Below are 20,458 nucleotides of genomic sequence, written 5' to 3' on the forward strand. Positions count from 1 at the left end.
AAAAAAATGATAGAAAAAATGCATCTTTGATCCATTAAGGCTACTATCTCTTCTGTCGGTTCCATGTTACCCGCTAATTCGGATTCTTCCACCTCCAACCCATCCACACCCAATGCGGCTTCCTCACAAGCCTCCAAACCGCCGCAAAAGAAAAAGAAGGCAGCCAGAGCTTGTATTCATTGTCAGAAGGTATTTTAGAAGCTTCCCCACACTTCTGTCCAAACGTGACTCATAATAATAACTTATTGGCTAATGTCCTTAGGCTCATTTAACATGCGATGATTGTAAGTGTCTTCCTCCCAGCCACTCGTATAATCCCCCTCTATATTCTTTTGTCCAGCTACAACTTGACCGAACCCATTGTCCTGACCTCCTGTACCCTTGTCTATTTTTTTTTTTTTTAGCTCGTCCTTGTCAGCGATGCATCAAACGAGATCTCGCATCCACTTGTACCGACGGTGCGAGAAAAAAGGCAAAATATTTGCAGGACGCAGAAGGTGAGAAAAAAAAAAGGTTTTGTGAACATTTCCCGTGGTTACTTACATGCAGAGATGGGTCCTCGGTGTAGATGCACGGCAAGCGGCTTATACGACCCCGCCCTCCGCTCAGCCTACGTCGCTAAGTCCTTTTGGTAACACAGCAACGAGCGAAACTCCTTTAATAGATCCTCATTCTTTTATGAATTCAGCCGGTAAGCAAATCTGATGCGAAAAGAGTGGCCCAACCTAAGCGAAATATGATGACTGATGCGCTTTTTGTGATTAGATAATAATACCAACTTGATCGACACCAATAGACTGATGGGGTTGGAAAACTACAATTACGGATTTGGATCGTCTGCCACCAACTTGGAATATTCCATGCTGTCTAGTATGTTGGGATCTGAACGACCTTTCCAGTTGGATGCCACTTCCACAGCGGGGCCTTCGCCGGCAATAGCTGCGTCGACCCCACCTGCACCCACCATCTGGTCGTCGGCTCAAAATAGTACGCCACCTGCCATGACCGGACTCCCGGACCTGATGAACCATGGCGAAAAGACGACCGATCTGACCACTAACTCGACATTTCCCGGAATGAAAGACGCCCTGTTGTATTCATCACAGTCGGTGCCGCCTATTGCTTCTTCCACGCTTGGCACGTCCCATATGTCGTCCTCAGGCATTTCGACCATGTCGCCTTATGGGGATGGAGCTGTGGTCGCCAAGGTAGCAAGTCCTGTCTCCTCGACATCGGGAGCCGCCGTGAAACGCCGTAACCAGATCGTCACCCCCGATATGGCCTATGCAAGTGCCAAGAAACCCTTTAGTTACGCAGAAGGGTATCATTATCTGATCAACTATGTGCGAGAAAAGTAAGTGGGAATTGAGTTAGGAGGGTAGAGGGGAATCTGTGCATGCGGTTTACGGGATGCTGACTCGTCCTTTTTTTTTTTTTTTTTTTTTTTTTTTGCTAGAATGAGCCAAGAAGATCTGATGCGAATAAGCCGAGCGCTGGCGCTCTTTCGACCCTCTGTGTTGGCTTCAATGATGAATTTGACCGAGGATGATTTGATTTTTACTGAAAAGTGTCTGCAGCGCACGTTACTGGTAACATAAGGCGTGATTTTTTCATGGCTCTGAATCCCTTTTTATTTATCACTGCAAACATATCAGGAATACGAAAAGTTGATCAGTTACTCTGGTACGCCAACGGTAGTATGGCGACGAACGGGTGAGATTGCATTGGTCGGGAAGGAATTCTCGCTTCTCACGCAGTGGTCTCGCGACGCTCTGTTACAGAAAAAGACGTACATCTATGAGGTAAATTATTCAGCTATAGAGAAAGAAAACAAAACGCGGAAGACTAAAGAACGATGGCGGTTTTCCTTGTTAGTTGATGAGCAATCCTTCCGCCGTAGAGTATTGGGAAAAGTATGCGTTACACGCTTTTGATAATACCGATTCGGCGGTGTACAGTTCTTGTATTCTGCTTTCTCCGACGAAACGGGTGGTGCCATGCACTTTTTGTTTTACAATTAAGCGAGATATTTTTGATTTACCCAGTGTTATTGTGGGCAACGTAAGTGGCAAAGTATAGGTACGATGCATCTTACTTGACAGTGACTAATCCATCTATTTAACTCTAGTTCCTGCCCATTCTAAGCTAAAAGTGACCTACACTATTACTTTTCCCCCCATTTTATCATTTTATTCTACATTGTCATCTTGCATGCTTATTTTCCTGTCGTTCTTTTTTTTTTCCTTCCCTATTAATTTTTTTTCCCTTTTTTGTTGATTTCCACTGCTCACATCATATGTTTTTGTGCATTTGTTACTTTCCAAAATAATACTCAAAAAGTTTGTATCATTGACAATGTATTTTTCTGGTCCTTTCCTAACAAGCCGTACAAATACCTTTTCAAAAGTCTCTTATATCGACTCACGTTGATCATTCCTGCAAATTGGATACATTCATGCAGGACAGATTTTATCGTACTGTATGTTCTTGTAAATAGACAATGAACACCAATTATCCCAAAGTAAGGCACATGTAGCAAACACGAATAAGCGTGAAGAAAAAACATAAGTCAAGCTGCAAGTAGGCAAACGGAAATATTTCTACGGTATTTCCATTTTGAGGATAGTCGAGCCTTGCTCAGTTCTTTCTGATTTGACACAAGACAAATTTCAAAATAAAAATAGCATGGTTATATCGACAATCACTCAAGATGGTCAGATATACAAAATCAATTAACATATGAAGAAAATGATATTGTTTTGCAAGCGTCTTTCAATATTGTCTGCTAGTTACTGGACCAACATGCTCTGCGGTTGGTCAGTCTGTTCTTGTCCCGTGCAGAAATAGACAAGCTCTGTGCTTGACTCCAACACCGCGGCACAAGGTCTCTTTGGTAGCTGCTGCAGCATTTCGCCGATATGCAGAAAAAATTACTCCAACTTTATCCGAGGGTCATATAAACTCTTATAAAATTTCAATAGTGCACTGTATTTCCGCTTTGAATCACAACGTCAGTTATAATCCCTTTGCTAGGAGGACAATGCATTAGCTGAGAAGTGTAGATTCCAGTTAAATATGATGACAGGATTTGCGAGCAAGAGCACGCATACCAGCTGAAGAATAGGTTCTCGGCCTTCATTGCAATCGAGAGCCCTGGGTCATTGCGGCATTTGAATTTCTGACGTTTTTTTTTTCTTTTTTTTTTTTGTAGCGGCGTCTTCCTTCCGGGCAGGTGACCACCTCGGTTTTCGGAATCCAATGTATAGAAACGTTCGATCAACCGACATAATGAATTGAAGTGCGCCTTTTTTTAAAAAAAAATATTATATCCACAAAGCTTCTGCCAACTATTTCATTTTTCGCAATTCTTCGTTTCATGAAATGTATGAAGTCATAGTGCTTGTTTCGACGCACGGACCTTCTCACCTGAAATAGAAAACGGGTTTGTTGTTATGCGACGTTGTTAACATCATCGTTGGAGAAGAAGCCAAAGACTAGATTGACTGAGAGTGAGATAGAGCTGCTTTTCTGATCAATTTTCATTTTTTATGAAATAAACATGATCATGCAATGAGTTTCCTCGACAAATCAAAGCAAAATGACAGATACGCTCGGAGATTCATCGAATCATTTTTTCATGTTTTAACTTGCCATCATCATGACAGTATGACGTGAGCACTATGTAACATACAAATGGGGCGCCTATATAATGATGCATGGGTTTTTTTATCCAACTCCCAAATATCACATCTTTTGTCCAAATACCTTCAATTATTTGTGTGTACCATGTTGACTGATACGCCTACTTTTTCGCATCCTACCATTGCTCCTCGTGGATTTCAAGATCCCGTGTTACATAAAGAATCCCAGAAAATGCCCACCGTGACATCCCACGGTCCTCCTTCCCCTCCCGCTTCCATTAACAAAGACAATAATGATACCTCGTTGAATGATTCAAGTGTTGTTCAAAAAGGCGTTGACGATCTCGTCCAAAACCCAACCGCCTGCCCAGTCGACCACATTATTCCCCAGTTTCACAACAATACAAACGAACACCACCGCCCTTCCGATCGCTCCGGTTCCAATTCTTTAAAACAAGACATTCGTGGTAAGTTGGGAATCTTTCAAATGATATCAATTGCGAAAAATAAATAACCATCCCTGCGATTTTCATTAGAGGCCTGCGAAAAAGCGGTCAATGAGTTAATGGATCATCATGATCGTGAACACAGTAACGAATCGCCTCGGGATGACGTGGCGCCGGCAATGAACAAATTGCTGGAGGCCGACCGTAAAGCAAAGTCATTGCTTCTTCCTGTTGCAGCCAGCAATGTCAACCAGGATGACCATGCTCTGACCAAACCCGAGAACAATCAAGTGGTGCCTAAAGAAGACAACGACATGGCTTTAGTGAAAAAGGAAGACCAACAAGTGGTCCCCAAAGAAGACAACGACATGGCTTTAATGAAGCAAGAGAACCATCAGGTGGTCCCAAAAAATGACAAGAGCAACCTTCCCATTTTGAAGACTGAAGACCATCGCGTCGTACCAAAAGACGCTTCTCCGCCTGTCCTCTACAGCATTCCAACCAACGATTTGCCTTCGATGAACAAGGAGCCTCACAGACCCAAAATCACCGAGATGCTTTCCTCCACCTTCTCTTCCTCTGCACCCATGGCGAATGAATTCCCCAAGAGCTCCCCCTTGAGAGACCGATTTTACCGCACTATCTACTGGGAAAAACCTCTCTACTCACTCCTGGCACTGGGTCTTTCCTTGGGTGGCGCCTACCTCTTGTGTACGCCTCGTGTCATGCTTGGCGCGCTTGTCTGGACAATGACCGTGACCTGGACAGTGACTGTCAGCACCCATTTGATGCGCATCATGCTTGACAAACCTCAGTTGGGCCATCCCTTCAGCAAATGGTTGGATCGTACTTCGTCTTTTGAAACCTCCGGCAGCAAGAACTTGGTGCAATCGACAGTGCGTTCATTCTTGAATGAGTTGGAAGACGTGGTCCGCATCCGTGACACTGAAACCAGCTTGATTTGGATGGCGGGTTCCGTCATTGTGTGGAATATGAGTGGCCACATTTCCCTCCGTACCATGTTGTTTGTCGCCATCTTTTTCCTTTTTTCGGTACCCAAAGTGATGCATACATCCGGCGCCAAAGCCAGACTCCATGCTTCCTTGCAATCATCATAGTTACCCATTCTAAAAAAAATCCCAAACCCTGACTGGATACTCTCGTAATTCATCACTGCAGACATGATAATAAAAAGAACCTTAATTTTGTTTATTTCCAAATCTAAAGTTTCTCCAAAAAGCAAAAAACCGAACGCTTCCGAGTGAAGACAGTACGGAGTTCTTCACACCAAAGATTGTCATAGCATCATTCTGCCTCACCGGAGCACCACCGCAAACAGCTTGGTCGGCAGTCGTGTCGATGTTTTTACTTAATATTCCTGCTGTTTGACTGTCATTCAATCAGAAACGAACATCATGGAAAAATCAAGGGCATAGTAACCTAGCGAAGAACGGATTGCACCAAACGTTTCAAATAAGTCGAAAGTCTTTTGTTCGAACGTCTTTATTGATTATTTGTATTGCTAGTTCGATGCACGTCAACTTCAAGCACTGGGTATAACCGGGCACAAATCCGGCTTCGCATGTCACATTATATAGCTAACTGAAAGTTCTTCGCCAACATAATAACAGACCGTAGGCAAAATAGCACCAAGGTCGGTCGGGTTTTTCTTGATGGTTAACTGTGTTACGCAACAAAAGCAAACCTTCTTGATCACGGTTTCAATTGCAAGTTCCTTATGGTCATGGACAACTGTGGCCTGATGACAATTCGGCAACCCGAATAATCCTCCATTATTGGCGTTCGATATCCGGGTCTCACGATTGTGGGTAGCTTCGAATTTCGGCAACGTGGTTTCCCAATAGGCGCTGATCTCTTGATGCTTCGTCAGTTCATTATTTTGTACATGTAACTATGTGAAGCGAAAATGCGGGTGTTCCATTTGCGTGGCATATTCAGGGGGTGGTACGCGTCTTAGGACGGAAAATCTGTGTCTCCAGTATCACATCATAATATTGAGCTGCTATCATGTTTTGCAGCGTGGTCCTTTGAAAAGTCACTTTTTAGACAAAACTTTTTATATAAATTATATATACAGAAAATTTGGGAATTTAAAGCCTACATATACAACCTACAGGTGAGTTGATGTTGCGTGATTGTATGAAAGTTAAAACCAATTCATTTTAATGCTAGAGGAGCCAAAGCATGAGCTTTTTTTTCCAGCCTACTGCCAACGTGACATTCTTTGCATGAATTCTCGCAAAGACAAGTTTTCTTTTTTCCTTGTTTAGGCGTAAGCGGAGCGGCGAGTTAGTTTACGTTCGGGTGAGACATATGTGGAAGGATTGTTGTCAACTGAAAGTCTGCGTTCTTGCTGCGGGCGAGTGTGGTACGATGGGGAGTGCCAACGGATATTGAGAACACTGGGAGGCTGGGAATCTTTCATATGATAATAACTGGGAGGACACGTGAATTGGTCCTTGTCCACTTGGATAGTTGGCTCTTGTTGTTGTTGTTGTTGCTGTTGTTGCTGTTGTTGTTGTGATGATGGTGGTGATAATGATGGCTGCGGCTGTTTCAAACTAAGGTTACTCAGGAGACGGGCAACCTTATTTTGCTCCTTTTTGAACATCGTGGAAGCGGATCGCGACAGACGATCGCTGACCATCGACGACGACACGCTGGGCGTAGGCACCGGCGATTCCAATGGGCTGGTATTGGGAGTATTACCGGCACTTTTCATTTGTCGCTCGTGATGTTGCATGATTATTTGCTTTTGCGATCGTCGTGCATCCTTTTCCAGCATTAATCTTAATCGTTGTTCGTTGTCACGTTCTGTTTTTAACCGTTTTTGTTGTTCCTTTTTGCTGATGGGTTTCTGATTCCTATTACATCCATCTTGTGCACCCGGTTCCTGAGACGTCAAAAGAAGCTCGTTTTCCACATTGCCAATAGAATCGCGTTTCCAGCCCCCATCGTCCGACTTATCCAGGAATGTCAACAACGAGATCACTAGTAATAACGAAAGTCCCCGAGGGTAATCCACATTGCACCGGTTGACGTTGTAATTTAGAATGGAAAGAAACCCAAAATATTCATTCTTCAGTCCGCGAGGTAAGTATTGTGCAACACAAATATCACCGCCTAAACAACGGGAAAAAAAAGACCACACCATCAGAAAAACAGCAACAACAAACAAACTAAAAATCCACGGCCGGAATGACCATCCAGTTTGGAGGGTCCCTGTTCCAATGGCACTCTTCATTTCCCAATATTGCGCAGCAAGATAGCCTTACCTATAGGACGAATTGCTCGGCATTCCAATGTTTGGCTTAGCCGACTCTCACGAACCCTAACAAGACCGAAAAAAGACACATGTACAACGTTAACCATGACTGAATTTCTTTTTCCATTTGGCTATTCTTGCTTGTGCATTTTTTAATTCCCTTACCAGCGGTAATTCTGGCCTTCCCATTCAAAGCACCATTCAAATCCAATACGAGACGTATCTCGAAGACACACTTCGTATCTCTTTTCTCCGTGCAGTAAAATCGGCTTGATTTTGTCCGCCGCACTTTTCACTTGCGTCTCAGCCCACACGTCAAAGGTCTCTAAAGTAGGTCGTTTCTTTAGTCTCCAGACGGTATGAATGATACCATGTTCCCGTGCCCAAACATCCAACAAATGGATCGGGGTCCTTTTTCCATAATATGCATTGAATGATGCCATTACCTGGATCCACAATACTCACGGCATAAAAATTCGACAGCCGATGTCTGATCTTGATAAAACTTAATTCCCCCGTGCGCTTATTTTTGATATCAATAATGGCCCGGTTACGAGGATGACTCGAGAGAACATATTGAGTCACAGCATCGTGAATGTCCAACGAAATCATCATTGTTGTGGATAGATAATTTTTCAATAAAAATCAAGAGAATGAAAAGAAAAGGGGAACGAACCAACTGAAAAAAAAGGGACCAATAAGAGAAATCGTACTTTGTAGCTCACTGCTCAGCTTTTCTTCCTTGTTGTTTTTGGTTATGCAATAAAAAGGGTAGTTCAAAAATGACGCAAAGGATAAAAGGAAGGAAGAAAAAAGAAAAATTGACAGATTTAAGCCATGAAAATTCTGCTTTATGTTTTTAGCGAAAGACGGGTCCCGTGTTCGCTTTGGTGATATGTCATTGCTCAAAAAAAGCCAAGAGATATTTTTTTTTTTGTGTCCACGGCAACACAATCGCTGATTCAACTGAATATGGAAATGTTCGGTTTTATGATAATGTTCAAGAACCCAAAAAGTAAAAAAAAACAAAGATGTCTAGTGTACATAGTAACGGGGCTCGTTAAAGACGTGGTAACGATGACCACGCACGCCTTGACCTCGGAACATCGAAGGATAACGAAGCGCAGGATCGATTTGCGATTCATCCAACCGTTCGTACGACGCTTTCCAGAATTTTTGGGGGTCTTGAACAACTTGGAACTTGCCCGTTTGAATTTCAGTATCCGTGATTTTGCCGTGACTCACTCTCGCATAGCCCACACGACGCAAACCACGGTAACCAATGTACTGGCACCAACGGTCCCAATCGGAAGGGTCAATATCGTTCATATCGCCACCATCGAATAACAGATAGTAAAGAGGCTGCTGGGGTTTCGTCACCACATAACCCAGGAACACAAATGGGTTAGGGCTCGTGCTCATAATGCGCGCAAGCTCAGTTGTCTGCAGGCGTCTGTCCTCGGGGTCTTCCTCTTGACCGTTGTGACTCACAATAAAGTCCACAGGTTGTCCATACACGTCCAGGGTAGCGTGAATCGCGCAAGCAAGTTCACCCACGGGTGAAGGCAACAGATGGTGCGACGACTTGATAATGGGGAACTTGGAAAGCAGTAAACAGCCCCAAGTATGCTTCATCGTCGATGGACCCTATTCCGATACAACGTCTCTTTAGCATGCGCCACTCATTTGTCTCATCGGCCGCGTTATTTTATCAGCTGATGCCCACTTACATAGTCGAGGTAGTAACCTAAATCTTCGGCAATGTACTGAGCCCAGTCACGATTGCCCATGATGATTCTCTGTGTGTCGGATTCCAATAAACCTAAACCAGCCATGTCAGCAACCTGGATATTTTTTTTTCGCATTGTCTTTAGATATATGCTTACCGACAACATCCAATTCGAGATCACGAATGGCATCGCGCATACGCATTTCGCTGGCCCACATATCGTCATCCAAGGCGAAATGGATAGTCCAGATACCGGCCGTGAACGACTGGTGAGAGGAAGTAAAGGGTGCGGGAACCAGGGCCGAAACGGATCGCTTGGTGGCAACAAGAGCCGAGGCAGCAATGGCACCAAGAGCGAACAGTCGAGTGAATTGACGAGTTGTCTTGAGAAAGTGGAACTGGGCCATCTTTTTACCCAAAGCATCTTGAATCACTTGCTTGCGGGCGTTGTGGATACCACATCCAATCAGGAACATCATGGAACCCAATACCCAGTTGGTACGTTCACGTGCATACACACCACCCGGCACAAAAGCATAGGCAACCACCCACACGTGAGCAAGACACAATACGTTGTAGATCATAAAGGTCGTTAATAATGTCTTGAATGGTGGATGAATCGTGATGGATCGAGCCAATACGGGCATCACCGACATCATATACGTGCCAAGCACCAAACCACCGTAGAACGCGGTCCAACCGTCGAACGCGTAGAAAATCACACAATTCGCGCAACCGATCGCATACCATGCGGGATTGGTCGTCAATCGACGATTGTTGGAAAGAATAAGACCGAAAACCAGGGCCGCCACCGTTGCCACACCCCACGGTACAGGTGAAGGACCGTAATTCGGATAGCCGGCGACTGACCAACGCATAATGGCCGAGGAATCACTGTACATCGAATGTAAAGCAAACAGGATCGAACCGAAACCGGCCGACGCCATCAACCAGCTGCTGTCCTTCTTGGCCACCACCGAACCCGAAGACGATAAACCATCGATACCCTCATTGTTGGAGGTCATAACATCACGCAACAGCACGTCCAAGGAAGCAATGATACCGAGTGCGATGCCGGCTTCATTCATACCACCGTTGGCTTTGTGCATAATAGGCCAAATCGGGTTTTCTGTCCACCAGGCCATTTTGACGACATTATGCATAATCAATCCCAGACCCCAGATTAAAATCGATCGTTCCAAACGAGCGCCCTGGTTCTGCATTTCCAACCACGTGCTCATCCAGGTGGTAAGACTAATGGCTAAGCCAGTGGCGGTCAATGTCAATCGCATGGCGGGATCAACCCACAGATACGAGGCTACACCAATGAGAGAAGCCACATGGAAAAGGCCACGATACTTGGCCATCAAGCGGCGTAGCGGACGAATACCAAGCACCATGGGTGCCACCGTAATCAACAAAAACGCCTCGTAGCCAGAAATGCCCATGTGCCACAGAGGAAAATACCTAAACAAAAAGCATCTACCTGTCAAAATCCAGCCACTCCTCGCTTGGTTGATGCTCGTGTGGTATTTACCAAATAAGAAGCGCCAAGGATGTCAACATGGACCAAAAGACAAAGGCTGTTGATACGAAATAAAACAAAAATTGCATATTAGAGATTCCATCCAATGCTACGATGAATTTATGCCACTTACCCAAATAAATCTCAGTAACGAATCCGCGAGCACTGGCGAGTGTACGCAAGAAGCTGGGCGAGATACGATCTTCGGCACTACGCAGAAAGGGTCAGACACGTGATGCTGAAAAAATAACCAGCTAATGTTTATCTTACCTTGTATTGATAGCTGATCTGTGAGAGTAAACAGCATGCAATTGAAGAAAATTGTCGATGGAGCAAAAAGTGTGAAATATAAAAAAAGAGGATAAAAAAGCACAATTTTCAGTCACTGATCTGAACCACGTCTCCAGTGTATTTCATCAAATAGACTGTCTTCACTTTTCACTTTTTCGTCGTTTTCTTTCTTCCCCCCTTAAGTCAAGCACTCAAGAAACAAAATATGTTCTCTGTCTTTTCTTTTCCCATTCTATCTTTCCAATTGATGTCCCCCTTCGCTATCTCTTCGATTTAGACATTAGATAATAATGCGTACCCTTCTTTTGACATAGCAATGGGGGCACCTTGAGCTCCGGAACGATCGACAATGGAGAATTCAAATGTTTGGAAATCAATGGCTGTCACTGCATCGAAAGCGACGTCGTACAAAATAAGTGACCATTCAAAGAACGCATAAGTGGTATAAGCTACGTAATAGACACAAAAAACCAAGTCAACCTCCCGTATTTGTCGTGTCTGGGATCTTTGTCAATTGTTCGATGTTCTTACCTCCGGGGATTTTGTGGACCTTGTGCTGCAGGAAAAAGTAAATCATGGGTGGTAAACTCGTGAAGAAGGCGATGGTGAACAGGCGACGCCATTTTAGGGCCGCGGCATTCTTGCTGCTGGTGTACAAGACACCGAGCTGCCAGGGAAGAGTGCATACGAGATACAAGATCATGGCAATATCGTGGGTAAGATGATCATCGGTCGAGGTGATATACACCCAACCACCGCAAGCGACGGTGCGGATCACACCCACGGTCAATAAAAAGGTACCAAAACCGCGAGAAGAGGTACCGACGGAATACACCGTGTAGAGATACCATAAAAACACAAGAGCAAATCGAGGACCGGACGTCAATGCGATGAAAATTTGGAATATCGCGCGCGCAGGATATCGATCACCCGTTGTGGCGCTCACACTGGGAAACCATTCCTACATCAATTTCGTCCAAGAAGAAATAGAAAGGAGCGGACCATCAATGAGCTGCGCATTGGGAAAAGTCATGCCACAGACAGACAAAAAAGTGAGACTTACATCGGGATAACCGTAGTATTCATTCTGCACAATTTTTTCATAGTGAGTGTAACAGCCGACCAACAAAGCAATGAAGAATGCGCCTATGCATCGGTTCTCGTTAGCCTGTAACCTTTATACTTCTGAAAGTGTGACTTACTGTAGGCAAACACTGTATGCGAGTAGGAGACATACTTGGCCGCAATCTAGACGTTCATCTGTTGAGCAAAAAGATGGGTGCATTTGCCAACGACATGGGTCCATCGAATTCCACCAGGAACCCAGCCTATAGGACATGACAGCTCACCTTCGTCAGTGTAACCGGTTGAGGCGGTGAACCAGCTGAAAAGGATGCAGACTTTTCAGCCATGGTAATAAAACTCGCGTGTAGCACACCGTTGAAGAAAGGAAGAGGAAAGAAGAAAAAGGAAAGCCGTTGGACCAAAAAAGAAAGAAAAAAAAAAAGAGGATAAGCAACACACCCTTTCACATTCATTTTAGAGTTTGGAACCCCGATGATGACCTGCCGCAAGTTTTGCCGTTTCCGCCAAATGTCACACCCTTACTTTGTTTCACTCAACTCTTGTCATCCGTGATGAGCCGCCGTCTGTATTCTCAAATTACAAACGACGCATCCGATACCGAGGAGAATGGTCGATCGGCTATTCCTATTGCCAAAAAAAAGGCCCAATTAGTGAATGGCATACCTTTAACCGGTGAAGATTACTTGCTGACAGTGCGGTAGGACAACACCCCGCTTTGAACACTTGATCGATCGTTTTTGATCCCATAGATGGACTAACAGAGGAATTAAAATACAAAGGAAACAAGCAAATGCATGCCCTCAAGTCGTTGTCGCGTCCGCACCGGCGGTGCAAAAAGCAGTACAGTTACCGGCACGCTATCAGCTCGCCATGGCCGCTTTCGACATGGCGACGTCGACCTTGGCACCTGCAGAAGCATGGCGGACGTCCTTTGGAAAATCGTTTAAAACTTACCGAGAAGTAAGGACTTGCATGGATTTATATGAGGGTGATGGCCGTGTATTCATGGACCCATGTAGCACAAACAAAAGAATAAGAAGAAGTCGGGCCGATCTGTCATGCACGGCAATGATAAAAAAGGATGGTATCAGCTCTGCTACGGTCATTCGACGGAGGAACCATTTGACAAGTCAAAACTTGATATTGTCGCTGATCTACCTCAGGTAAAAAAGAAGAAAGGCGTTTTGTTGTGTATGATTGTTCGCATGTATTGATCTACTGTGTAGCGCACCATTCTGTCCTTGCTCAATTATCATATTCAATGGGTGAAAGAAGTGACCACCACAGAGGTATGACTTGTTCTTTCTACAGCGAATATTTTAACGCTGATCTCCCGTTCCTCTTATCCAGTCATTGTGGCTTTTTGCATTATTGCTCTACCTTGATCCAGTGCTCACGTACAACGATGTATCTACTCTCAGAGATCTTGCACGACATTTGATTGCGCTTCGACAGCAAAAAAAAGAACATGACGACGCCGTTGCACGTATGAATATACTCATCACTATTATCGGTCAAGGCTTTGGCCAGGCCGACCTCATCTAAGACAGAACTTTCTTCTATTCCACATCCTTTTATAACCTTTGATTTTTCTTTTTTAGCCCTCTTCATGAATCCTTTACTATTCTGATGAAGGCCCAAACAACATTGAATCCTATGTAAACCATTCGTAGGTGTCTCTTTCTGTCCAGAATCATTTTGTTTTTTGCTTTCTGCCCCCTTTTTTTCCTCTACAGCACTTGGCTGGATCCAATAGCTAACTTGCCATTGCGTTTGCACAAAACAATACCATAAAAAATGTTCATGTGTACAATACAGTTAATATCCTGTGAATGCTCTAAACCCTCCCTCAAAGCTATGTTACAAATCAGAATTCAAATTCATTTCTAAATTGATTGATATCTGCGCCTGGTATCGCTTTATCCGCCAAATCTCGTCGATTCTACCAAAAACAAAACATGCGTGTTAGCAGGGAAGCTAGATTTTTCAAATTGGTCAAATTTGAATACCACGTACCATCATCATGAACGTCTTCCGCAGCATTTCCCATAAATTGCTCGATACATTGACTCCTTCCTCTGCATTTTCCAGTCCTCGCTTGTGCATGGATAAACCCGTGAGCAGATGCTCAGCAGCTTCACGATGGCAGCCAATGTTGATACAGCTCACCCCCAGATTATATCGTGCACGGACAAAAGATGGACACAGTTCCAAGGCCTTGTGATATGCATCGATCGCATCCTCAGATCGTCCGTTGTTCGCCAGGGTGGCCCCCAACCGATTCCACAGCAAAAAATCCTACAGTAAGACTATTTTAGCCATGTCTGAAAGGCCCCACCCTCTTTTTCCTTGGCTACTCACGTTGGGTCGTCCTTTGAGGGCAGAGGCGAAGCAATCAATGGCCTTGTCAAGTTCGCCGCCACCGTAGAACAGGACTCCTAATCCGACCTGCACGTCGGGGTCCATGAGTTGGCCTTCCGGTGCTTGCCGTGCGGCGGTTAGAAACATTTCGGTGACGCGATCGTGAAGCTCAAAGGGAGTGGCGGTCGATGAGGCCGATTGAGTTTTGGCCAAAGAAGGGTATTTTTCGGTAATCCATCGTTCCAAAGTTTGATAAGCGGCCTGGTCATACGATTCATTTGTGTAACTGACGGCGAGCGACATGAGCGCCGTCAAATTCCCAGGGTCCAAGCTGACAGCTTTTTCCAGCGCACGAATGGCCGGTTCTTCTTTTTCGTTTTGCGCTTGGATATTGCCAAGGTGCATCCACGCTTCAGCATTATTTGGGTCTTTTTGCACCGTTGCTTCCAGGGCCAGGGCGATCTCGTTGAGACTACCATTCTGTTCCATCATGGCCAATCCTTCCGCATACGAATTCGCACGTTCCAAGTACGGATTATCAATTTCAAACACGTAATCGCCCAAATCGGGTTTATAGGTGGGATTCGTGTTCACAAATTGGCCAAATTCGTCCTCCCAATTATCCGTGTCTTCGGTCCCGCCGCCACCCATTTGATCCCGAATGTCTTGCCATATCGATTCAAACTGCTCAAATGCTAATGGATCCTGCGATGCCGCCGCTTCTTCCACCTTTTTCGCAATATCTTCCTCGGTTTCCTCTTTGGCTTCGTGTGCGGCAAATTGCTCCTCCCAGCTTGCATTGAGATCCACCGCCGCACTCTTGCCTTTTCCTTTATCTTGATACAGATCAAACTCATTCGCCCAATCGAAGTATTTCTGGAAAGCGTTCTCAAATTCAGTCAATTGTCTCGGATCCATATTTGCTACTTCCGGATGGTTCATAAACTCGTCATGCCAAGCTACCAACCGATCGCCACATCAGCTTGCCACGATATTTGAAATGATCCCATTTTTTCTGTAGTTTACCGTGCACATTCTGGGTAGACCCTGCGGCCATCCTGCTTTCCTGAAATACTTTTTCCATCGCTGCTTCTTCTTCAGGCGAGATTTCCCACAGCCTGGCCCCGCCTTGCTGGTGCATGGTATCAAACTCATTCGTCCAACTGCCGGCTGTCCCATGAGCTGGAGGGTGATGTCGTAAAGCGTCTAATTCGTGATGCAATTCCGAGAATTCAAACGGGGTTCCCAGAGAACCAGCGGTGTCGGGTCTTCCCATGGGTCGCTGTTCCTGTCCGAAAAACTCATTCACCAAGGCATGATCTCTGCCTGCCATTGGACCTCGCTGCTCCGTTCGAATCTGGATCACTCAATCGATGAGTACAATCGGTAGCATCCATTGAAACATGATACGCTAGTTTTTACCGATTGCGTGCTTGCCGAACCTTGTTCTGGTGAGCCAAACCGATCCTTTTAGAAACGAGAAGAGGTCAGCCCAATAATATAATCCAAGATCCATGCCATCCTGCATATCCTTGTTCTTGTGTACCCACTCTTTGAAGTGATCGATCTTGATTAAATTGTTTTAACATTTGGGCCATTGGATTAGCTCCCGAGGAGCACTCGGCCCCACTGAGCATGTTGGCAAAGGACATGATGATTTGGTAAGCAAAAAGCGAGAAAAAAAAAAGGAAAGAAAAGCGGAGATCGTACAAATCGCTGTAGTCAGCTTGGTTAAATATTTCACACCCCGATTTCCCTTGGCCCGTGGCTGCCACTTTCACGTGCATGAAAAATACAAAAAGGCATGTCCCACCCAACCTGGCATTGCGGCAAAAACGGATTTTTTGCCCTCCGCAGTCGATCCATGAAAAGCAGCCAGACGGTACGCCACGGTGAGCTTCATCCAGGGCACCCTATGAAACTCATCATGTCACTCATTTACATGACGCACGGTCTCACCCACGTCTAGATATCGTCAATCTATTGTGCGATTTCCGTAAATGTCTACACGAAATTACATGCAGATCGGTTCGGTTCAACGATAAATTAACATTGGATCAATATGACAAATTATAGTCCAAGTATGGATTCACCAAATTCTGTATCGTCGGCAACTTTATCCCCATGGTATTGAAACAGAAAAAAAAAAAAGATAAAACAAAAGACAAAGTGCCGTTGTCTGGACGCTGATCCATTGTTAGGAATATTTGTGCTGCGGAAAAAGTACAGTGTCCCCGTATACATGTCCAATAACCCAGAGGTCAACCAATATATTGCCCAATTTGTACTTACATTGCGGCCGATGCTGGAAAAGGTAGGTTGGGTAACTGGGTCAAGGGATTGATGCCTTGTTTATTGACGTGTGAACAAACTAGGGGGATTGTAAATCTGTATCTGTGGTGGTCACTACCGCGACTCAAAGACCGCTGGAACGGTTTGTCCTGGAAATTGATTCCATCATACGCACGCTTGACGTCCCGCTGGATAAACTGCTGGCCAGGTACAAAGCTGTCCTACTCGACGTTTATGCAACATCTAAATTTACCAACGACGGTGTAGTGAAGCCACGGAACCGTTGGCTGATTTTGAGCAGTATCTGAGAGCGTGCCTTTTAAAGATGGCAGCCTGTGATACCATACTGCAGCGTAATCCCCCTCACTGTCGTTTCTGGTTTTCGATTGAAATGACAGATGAAGGTCCACCCAGTGGTCAAGGAACGGTAAGATGAACCTCGGGTGACTTGAGAATGCAGCAACGATACCTAATACCCCATCTAGGGGCCCGATGTGGATTGGATACCCGCCGAACCCGACGTGTCATCCGATGCCTTTGCTTGGGCAAATTTGATACCACTCAAAACCATTCCCATGGATTTGTTCAAGGTATTTTTTGTTTTTGTTACCCCGTTCTGAGGATTACCACGTTATTCATGCTATAATGTTATTCCAAATAGATCAATACATACGTTTTAGAAGCTTCTAAAAAAGGGAAGCAAGCAGCGTTAGACTAGAAACCATAAAACTTATTAATTAGGAAACCTTGTTTAACCCCACAATGTCACTACCGGATATTGACGATTCTTTTATCTGGGCTACGCATCATGCTGGCACCAGTAGCCTGAAATTAAGAAAAAATTAACTTTTTGAGTTTTTGTGACAAAAAAACGTGGTTGAAGAGCCTTCAACCATATTCGATTCAGTAACGAATACAGCCAATGCCTGATCTTTACATGCATTAAATACCCGCTTCCTACACAATGGGACGTTGACACTTTCTAGGCTCATCCGTATTTAGATCGTCGTGCACCAATGGACATTTCGTTCGCAGAAAATGAAAAGTGCAACGATTAGAGTTCATGAGGAAAATAAATTCTTCTGTTGTTATGTACAGTTTCAAAAAATAAAGAGGCGAGAGATGAAAGACAATCATCAAGATATGAATGATAGATGGGGGTGAATAATTTGAGATGAACAAGGTGAGGCTTGAGAAAGAAAGAAAGATGCATGGTGTGAGGAAGAAGGAAGACGAGACTGTACCGCGTGGGATCTAAAAGACCCGGGGTATCGCTTACAATTGCTCGACCTTGAGAGTATGATAAAAAAAAAGGACAAAAAAGAGGACAAAACTACCTCAAAACAAGAGGAAGATGGAGGAGATCGGTTTTTAAACATTTGCGCTGCCCAAAAAGGTCCAGAAGCCACGTGAAGTCCCGCGCATCATGTCATGGATGTTCGCGATATTTCGAATCATTTCACGTAGACTCCAGAAGCCGATGCGTTTCAGGCGTCGATTTCGTTCTTGCTGATCCATGGTCAAGTCAACAAACCCTTTGCCCAATTGTTCACTAATATGATCCACCAGGGTCGAGTCATAACCTGTCCATGATCCGTCAAAATTGCTGAGATCCATGACCACACGACACTTGATAGGCACAATGGTCTTGTTGCGATTGATGTAAGCGACAACCGGTCGCACCATGGCGTTACTCAGATAACTGAGTTCGGGCGCTTGCAGTGGAACCGAGGCTTTGCTGTCTTTGAACCGAAAATCGATATCCATAATGAATTTCTTAGCGTCGTCTCTTTCTGACATTGTTTTCCGGTTCTGGACACCCCCACCCACGACGAGGAGGTCTTCGCTGGTACCGGCACCGAGCATGACCGGTTGCGGCAGTTCAATGCGATCCGTCAATTCGTATACAAGTTGCCGTAACAGTTCAGTGGAATCGGCTTCCGACGCTTCCTTTGGAATGTAAATATCGGCCGAAATATCCACCGTACCGGACGTGATCCAGCCTGGCGGGCCTTCCAATCCACGATTGATGTGATCGATATTCAGACCGTCGATTCGTAGGCGAGACTGGTCCACAAAGGTGTATATTAGTGGTTTTGATCTCCATGATGCCATGCCATGATGCCAGTTCCATTTCTTCATCGCCTCTACTTACCTTGCGTTTATAGCCTTGCTCCTTCATATCATTGTCCGTCATTACACCAAACCGAGCATTTTCTCCACCCACCACCACACCATTCGGGTCGGGTTTTCTGAAAGGATAGTAATGATAAATATCATGACTTCGGAACCCGGACTTCTTGGCATCAATGTGGCCCGCTTGTTTGAGAACCGACTTTTCCAACTGAGGCGTGTGAACGCTGAATAAACACTTGTCAAACGCTCCAACAATGGACGTGGCGCACAGCAAGTCGTAAAATAACCTGAATCTATCTGTCAGCAATCCGTCCTTTTTTTTTTCTCCATGATGAGGATGGGGAACGTTACCATTGTTTACGGAATCGGTCTAACTGGGCTTGGAAAATGGAAATGGGATAGGGCCGGAATCCGCTCGGTTGATAGATGGTAATCAGCAAGTCTTCGAGTGTAAGTTTTTCAAGTTCAAAATCACCGGGCGTGTATTTATGACGGGAAGCCACGGGGTCCCAAGGGACACTGCGATCCCATCGAACGTGACGACGGTCCACCACGCCTCGCACGCCATTGATATCGGCACTTTGAACCAATCCTTTACCGTCCATCCATCGCAGTAAACTGAGTGACACTTCCACACGTTCCAGCGTAATGTCGAACCACATCCATTTCTTTAATACTTCGTTTTCTTGTTCATCCTTATCGAGATGGACTCCGGCCAGCGGATCGTCGGTCAGACTCGCTCGATGGGTCACATCTTCGTCTTCCGTGATTTCCTGTCCGGTACTGAGTAATGCAGCATGTTTTTCAAATTTCTCGCGTTCTGAACGCGGCATGCGATAGATACGAACGTTGTTGACTCGAATTTTCCCGTCTTTCCAATTAGGAACAATGGCCGATTCAAACACCACCGTCGCACCAGTAGCTGACGTAAGGTATTGCCCAATGCGATACGCTATCCATTCCTGGAATTGCAAGGAATTTGCGGTCCACAGAATAAGACTAACAAAACTCGTGGTGCCCACCAGTAGCCACACAGTGTGACCCAGAAACAGCCATGAAAATAAGGCCGTCACGTCATTCAGTGTCCACGGTCGCATTTGTCGCATCAGCGGGTACTTGATACGGATTTTCAATCTTTGGAAAAATCCACGCGCTTGCGCGAGCAGTTCTTCTTTGCTCGGACGATGAGGCATATGAGGTAAAGGGCTGGTATTGCTGTGACTGGTGTGAAGACCACGACGGTACATGAACTGGGCAACCTGTATCACTTGTTCGCGACGTTGGGAATAAGGACGGACGAGGACTCGACGAAAGCCATTTTGACGACCGTGTCCTCTAAGCGCAGCAAGGAGAGGAGAATGGAGGAAACCTGAAGACGGCACAGCGGCGGTCCATGCAGGTGAATTGGCGCTTGTCGGAGGTAGTATGGCTTCATGACAACACATGCCATCGATATTGTATGCAAAGAAGCTGGGAGCAAGCGAACGGCAAAGCAGCCTTTTATGTTTGGCATGCACACGACCACCATGCCAAATCCGGTCCACAAACGACCTTCTCAGCAAAGACGGCAGCATTCAACAAGCTCAGAACACAATTGAACCTGTTGGATCTTGGGAAAAAAAAAGACTGGAATTCAGTAATAAATAAATAAAAGAAGTCTGGAGA

At 45.1% G+C, this 20,458-nt stretch overlaps 10 protein-coding genes across 10 annotated transcripts; 4 read left to right on the forward strand and 6 right to left on the reverse strand.

Moving 5' to 3' along the window:
* The first annotated feature begins 29 nt into the window (after positions 1–29).
* On the forward strand, positions 30–2,333 carry BYT42DRAFT_642263 (uncharacterized protein). Its single transcript, XM_051572578.1, has 9 exons — positions 30–189; positions 263–284; positions 405–497; positions 569–691; positions 766–1,354; positions 1,457–1,589; positions 1,656–1,802; positions 1,876–2,061; positions 2,129–2,333. The coding sequence occupies exons 1-9, from the start codon at positions 64–66 to the stop codon at positions 2,147–2,149; spliced, it is 1,440 nt and encodes a 479-aa protein (XP_051425779.1). The 5' UTR covers positions 30–63; the 3' UTR covers positions 2,150–2,333.
* Positions 2,334–2,782: 449 nt separating this feature from the next.
* BYT42DRAFT_558449 (uncharacterized protein) lies at positions 2,783–3,207 on the reverse strand. The gene has a single exon (XM_051566998.1). The coding sequence runs from the start codon at positions 3,137–3,139 to the stop codon at positions 2,975–2,977; it is 165 nt and encodes a 54-aa protein (XP_051425780.1). The 5' UTR covers positions 3,140–3,207; the 3' UTR covers positions 2,783–2,974.
* Positions 3,208–3,731: 524 nt separating this feature from the next.
* On the forward strand, positions 3,732–5,285 carry BYT42DRAFT_642264 (uncharacterized protein). The gene is made up of 2 exons (XM_051572579.1): positions 3,732–4,108; positions 4,178–5,285. The coding sequence occupies exons 1-2, from the start codon at positions 3,787–3,789 to the stop codon at positions 5,203–5,205; spliced, it is 1,350 nt and encodes a 449-aa protein (XP_051425781.1). The 5' UTR covers positions 3,732–3,786; the 3' UTR covers positions 5,206–5,285.
* An 856-nt stretch (positions 5,286–6,141) lies between these two features.
* On the reverse strand, positions 6,142–7,572 carry BYT42DRAFT_216309 (uncharacterized protein). The gene is made up of 2 exons (XM_051562570.1): positions 7,384–7,572; positions 6,142–7,231 (listed from the first exon to the last, which is right to left on the reverse strand). Exons 1-2 carry the CDS (start codon positions 7,478–7,480, stop codon positions 6,375–6,377), a joined length of 954 nt encoding a protein of 317 aa, XP_051425782.1. The 5' UTR covers positions 7,481–7,572; the 3' UTR covers positions 6,142–6,374.
* BYT42DRAFT_558455 (uncharacterized protein) lies at positions 7,538–8,078 on the reverse strand. The gene is made up of 2 exons (XM_051566999.1): positions 7,839–8,078; positions 7,538–7,698 (listed from the first exon to the last, which is right to left on the reverse strand). Exons 1-2 carry the CDS (start codon positions 7,986–7,988, stop codon positions 7,666–7,668), a joined length of 183 nt encoding a protein of 60 aa, XP_051425783.1. The 5' UTR covers positions 7,989–8,078; the 3' UTR covers positions 7,538–7,665.
* A 138-nt stretch (positions 8,079–8,216) lies between these two features.
* BYT42DRAFT_558457 (Frag1/DRAM/Sfk1 family-domain-containing protein) lies at positions 8,217–12,396 on the reverse strand. The gene is made up of 11 exons (XM_051567000.1): positions 12,268–12,396; positions 12,121–12,166; positions 11,982–12,064; positions 11,450–11,879; positions 11,217–11,367; positions 10,898–10,915; positions 10,761–10,837; positions 10,640–10,685; positions 9,260–10,569; positions 9,104–9,195; positions 8,217–9,020 (listed from the first exon to the last, which is right to left on the reverse strand). Exons 1-11 carry the CDS (start codon positions 12,328–12,330, stop codon positions 8,409–8,411), a joined length of 2,928 nt encoding a protein of 975 aa, XP_051425784.1. The 5' UTR covers positions 12,331–12,396; the 3' UTR covers positions 8,217–8,408.
* A 478-nt stretch (positions 12,397–12,874) lies between these two features.
* Positions 12,875–13,549, forward strand: BYT42DRAFT_543359 (survival motor neuron interacting protein 1-domain-containing protein; the record flags this gene model as incomplete). The annotated part of the gene is made up of 4 exons (XM_051565685.1): positions 12,875–12,964; positions 13,024–13,167; positions 13,231–13,293; positions 13,355–13,549. 4 exons carry the CDS (start codon positions 12,875–12,877, stop codon positions 13,547–13,549), a joined length of 492 nt encoding a protein of 163 aa, XP_051425785.1.
* A 262-nt stretch (positions 13,550–13,811) lies between these two features.
* On the reverse strand, positions 13,812–16,076 carry BYT42DRAFT_558465 (uncharacterized protein). The gene is made up of 6 exons (XM_051567001.1): positions 15,916–16,076; positions 15,788–15,832; positions 15,392–15,722; positions 14,366–15,324; positions 14,021–14,302; positions 13,812–13,946 (listed from the first exon to the last, which is right to left on the reverse strand). Exons 1-6 carry the CDS (start codon positions 16,015–16,017, stop codon positions 13,872–13,874), a joined length of 1,794 nt encoding a protein of 597 aa, XP_051425786.1. The 5' UTR covers positions 16,018–16,076; the 3' UTR covers positions 13,812–13,871.
* BYT42DRAFT_558473 (DNA-binding protein) lies at positions 16,077–17,568 on the forward strand. The gene is made up of 8 exons (XM_051567002.1): positions 16,077–16,257; positions 16,335–16,361; positions 16,442–16,492; positions 16,567–16,679; positions 16,741–16,865; positions 16,925–17,084; positions 17,143–17,247; positions 17,319–17,568. The coding sequence occupies exons 1-8, from the start codon at positions 16,170–16,172 to the stop codon at positions 17,373–17,375; spliced, it is 726 nt and encodes a 241-aa protein (XP_051425787.1). The 5' UTR covers positions 16,077–16,169; the 3' UTR covers positions 17,376–17,568.
* Positions 17,569–18,028: 460 nt separating this feature from the next.
* Positions 18,029–19,899, reverse strand: BYT42DRAFT_491867 (mitochondrial distribution and morphology protein family 31/32; the record flags this gene model as incomplete). The annotated part of the gene is made up of 3 exons (XM_051564106.1): positions 18,029–18,724; positions 18,813–19,080; positions 19,145–19,899. 3 exons carry the CDS (start codon positions 19,897–19,899, stop codon positions 18,029–18,031), a joined length of 1,719 nt encoding a protein of 572 aa, XP_051425788.1.
* Positions 19,900–20,458: the final 559 nt, after the last annotated feature.

Source organism: Radiomyces spectabilis (genome assembly GCF_025331425.1).
Source record: "Radiomyces spectabilis strain NRRL 2753 chromosome Unknown BYT42scaffold_3, whole genome shotgun sequence".
Lineage (NCBI taxonomy): Eukaryota > Fungi > Mucoromycota > Mucoromycetes > Mucorales > Radiomycetaceae > Radiomyces > Radiomyces spectabilis.

Coding starts and splice junctions, on each gene's coding strand:
- BYT42DRAFT_642263 (XM_051572578.1), top strand. CDS start 64: ATGTTACCCGCTAATTCGGATTCTTCCACCTCCAACCCATCCACACCC. Junction 498..568: donor ATATTTGCAGGACGCAGAAG/GTGAGAAAAAAA, acceptor TCCTCGGTGTAG/ATGCACGGCAAGCGGCTTAT. Junction 2,062..2,128: donor CCAGTGTTATTGTGGGCAAC/GTAAGTGGCAAA, acceptor ATTTAACTCTAG/TTCCTGCCCATTCTAAGCTA.
- BYT42DRAFT_558449 (XM_051566998.1), bottom strand. CDS start 3,139: ATGAAGGCCGAGAACCTATTCTTCAGCTGGTATGCGTGCTCTTGCTCG.
- BYT42DRAFT_642264 (XM_051572579.1), top strand. CDS start 3,787: ATGTTGACTGATACGCCTACTTTTTCGCATCCTACCATTGCTCCTCGT. Junction 4,109..4,177: donor TTTAAAACAAGACATTCGTG/GTAAGTTGGGAA, acceptor GATTTTCATTAG/AGGCCTGCGAAAAAGCGGTC.
- BYT42DRAFT_216309 (XM_051562570.1), bottom strand. CDS start 7,480: ATGGTTAACGTTGTACATGTGTCTTTTTTCGGTCTTGTTAGGGTTCGT. Junction 7,232..7,383: donor CCGAGCAATTCGTCCTATAG/GTAAGGCTATCT, acceptor CCCGTTGTTTAG/GCGGTGATATTTGTGTTGCA.
- BYT42DRAFT_558455 (XM_051566999.1), bottom strand. CDS start 7,988: ATGATGATTTCGTTGGACATTCACGATGCTGTGACTCAATATGTTCTC. Junction 7,699..7,838: donor GGCTGTCGAATTTTTATGCC/GTGAGTATTGTG, acceptor GACCTACTTTAG/AGACCTTTGACGTGTGGGCT.
- BYT42DRAFT_558457 (XM_051567000.1), bottom strand. CDS start 12,330: ATGGCTGAAAAGTCTGCATCCTTTTCAGCTGGTTCACCGCCTCAACCG. Junction 12,167..12,267: donor AACCGGTTACACTGACGAAG/GTGAGCTGTCAT, acceptor ATGAACGTCTAG/ATTGCGGCCAAGTATGTCTC. Junction 10,686..10,760: donor CGTTACTGAGATTTATTTGG/GTAAGTGGCATA, acceptor TCGTATCAACAG/CCTTTGTCTTTTGGTCCATG.
- BYT42DRAFT_558465 (XM_051567001.1), bottom strand. CDS start 16,017: ATGTCCTTTGCCAACATGCTCAGTGGGGCCGAGTGCTCCTCGGGAGCT. Junction 15,325..15,391: donor GTCTACCCAGAATGTGCACG/GTAAACTACAGA, acceptor ATCGGTTGGTAG/CTTGGCATGACGAGTTTATG. Junction 14,303..14,365: donor CCCTCAAAGGACGACCCAAC/GTGAGTAGCCAA, acceptor GTCTTACTGTAG/GATTTTTTGCTGTGGAATCG.
- BYT42DRAFT_558473 (XM_051567002.1), top strand. CDS start 16,170: ATGTCCCACCCAACCTGGCATTGCGGCAAAAACGGATTTTTTGCCCTC. Junction 16,493..16,566: donor TCGGCAACTTTATCCCCATG/GTATTGAAACAG, acceptor ATCCATTGTTAG/GAATATTTGTGCTGCGGAAA. Junction 16,866..16,924: donor CTGGATAAACTGCTGGCCAG/GTACAAAGCTGT, acceptor ACGACGGTGTAG/TGAAGCCACGGAACCGTTGG.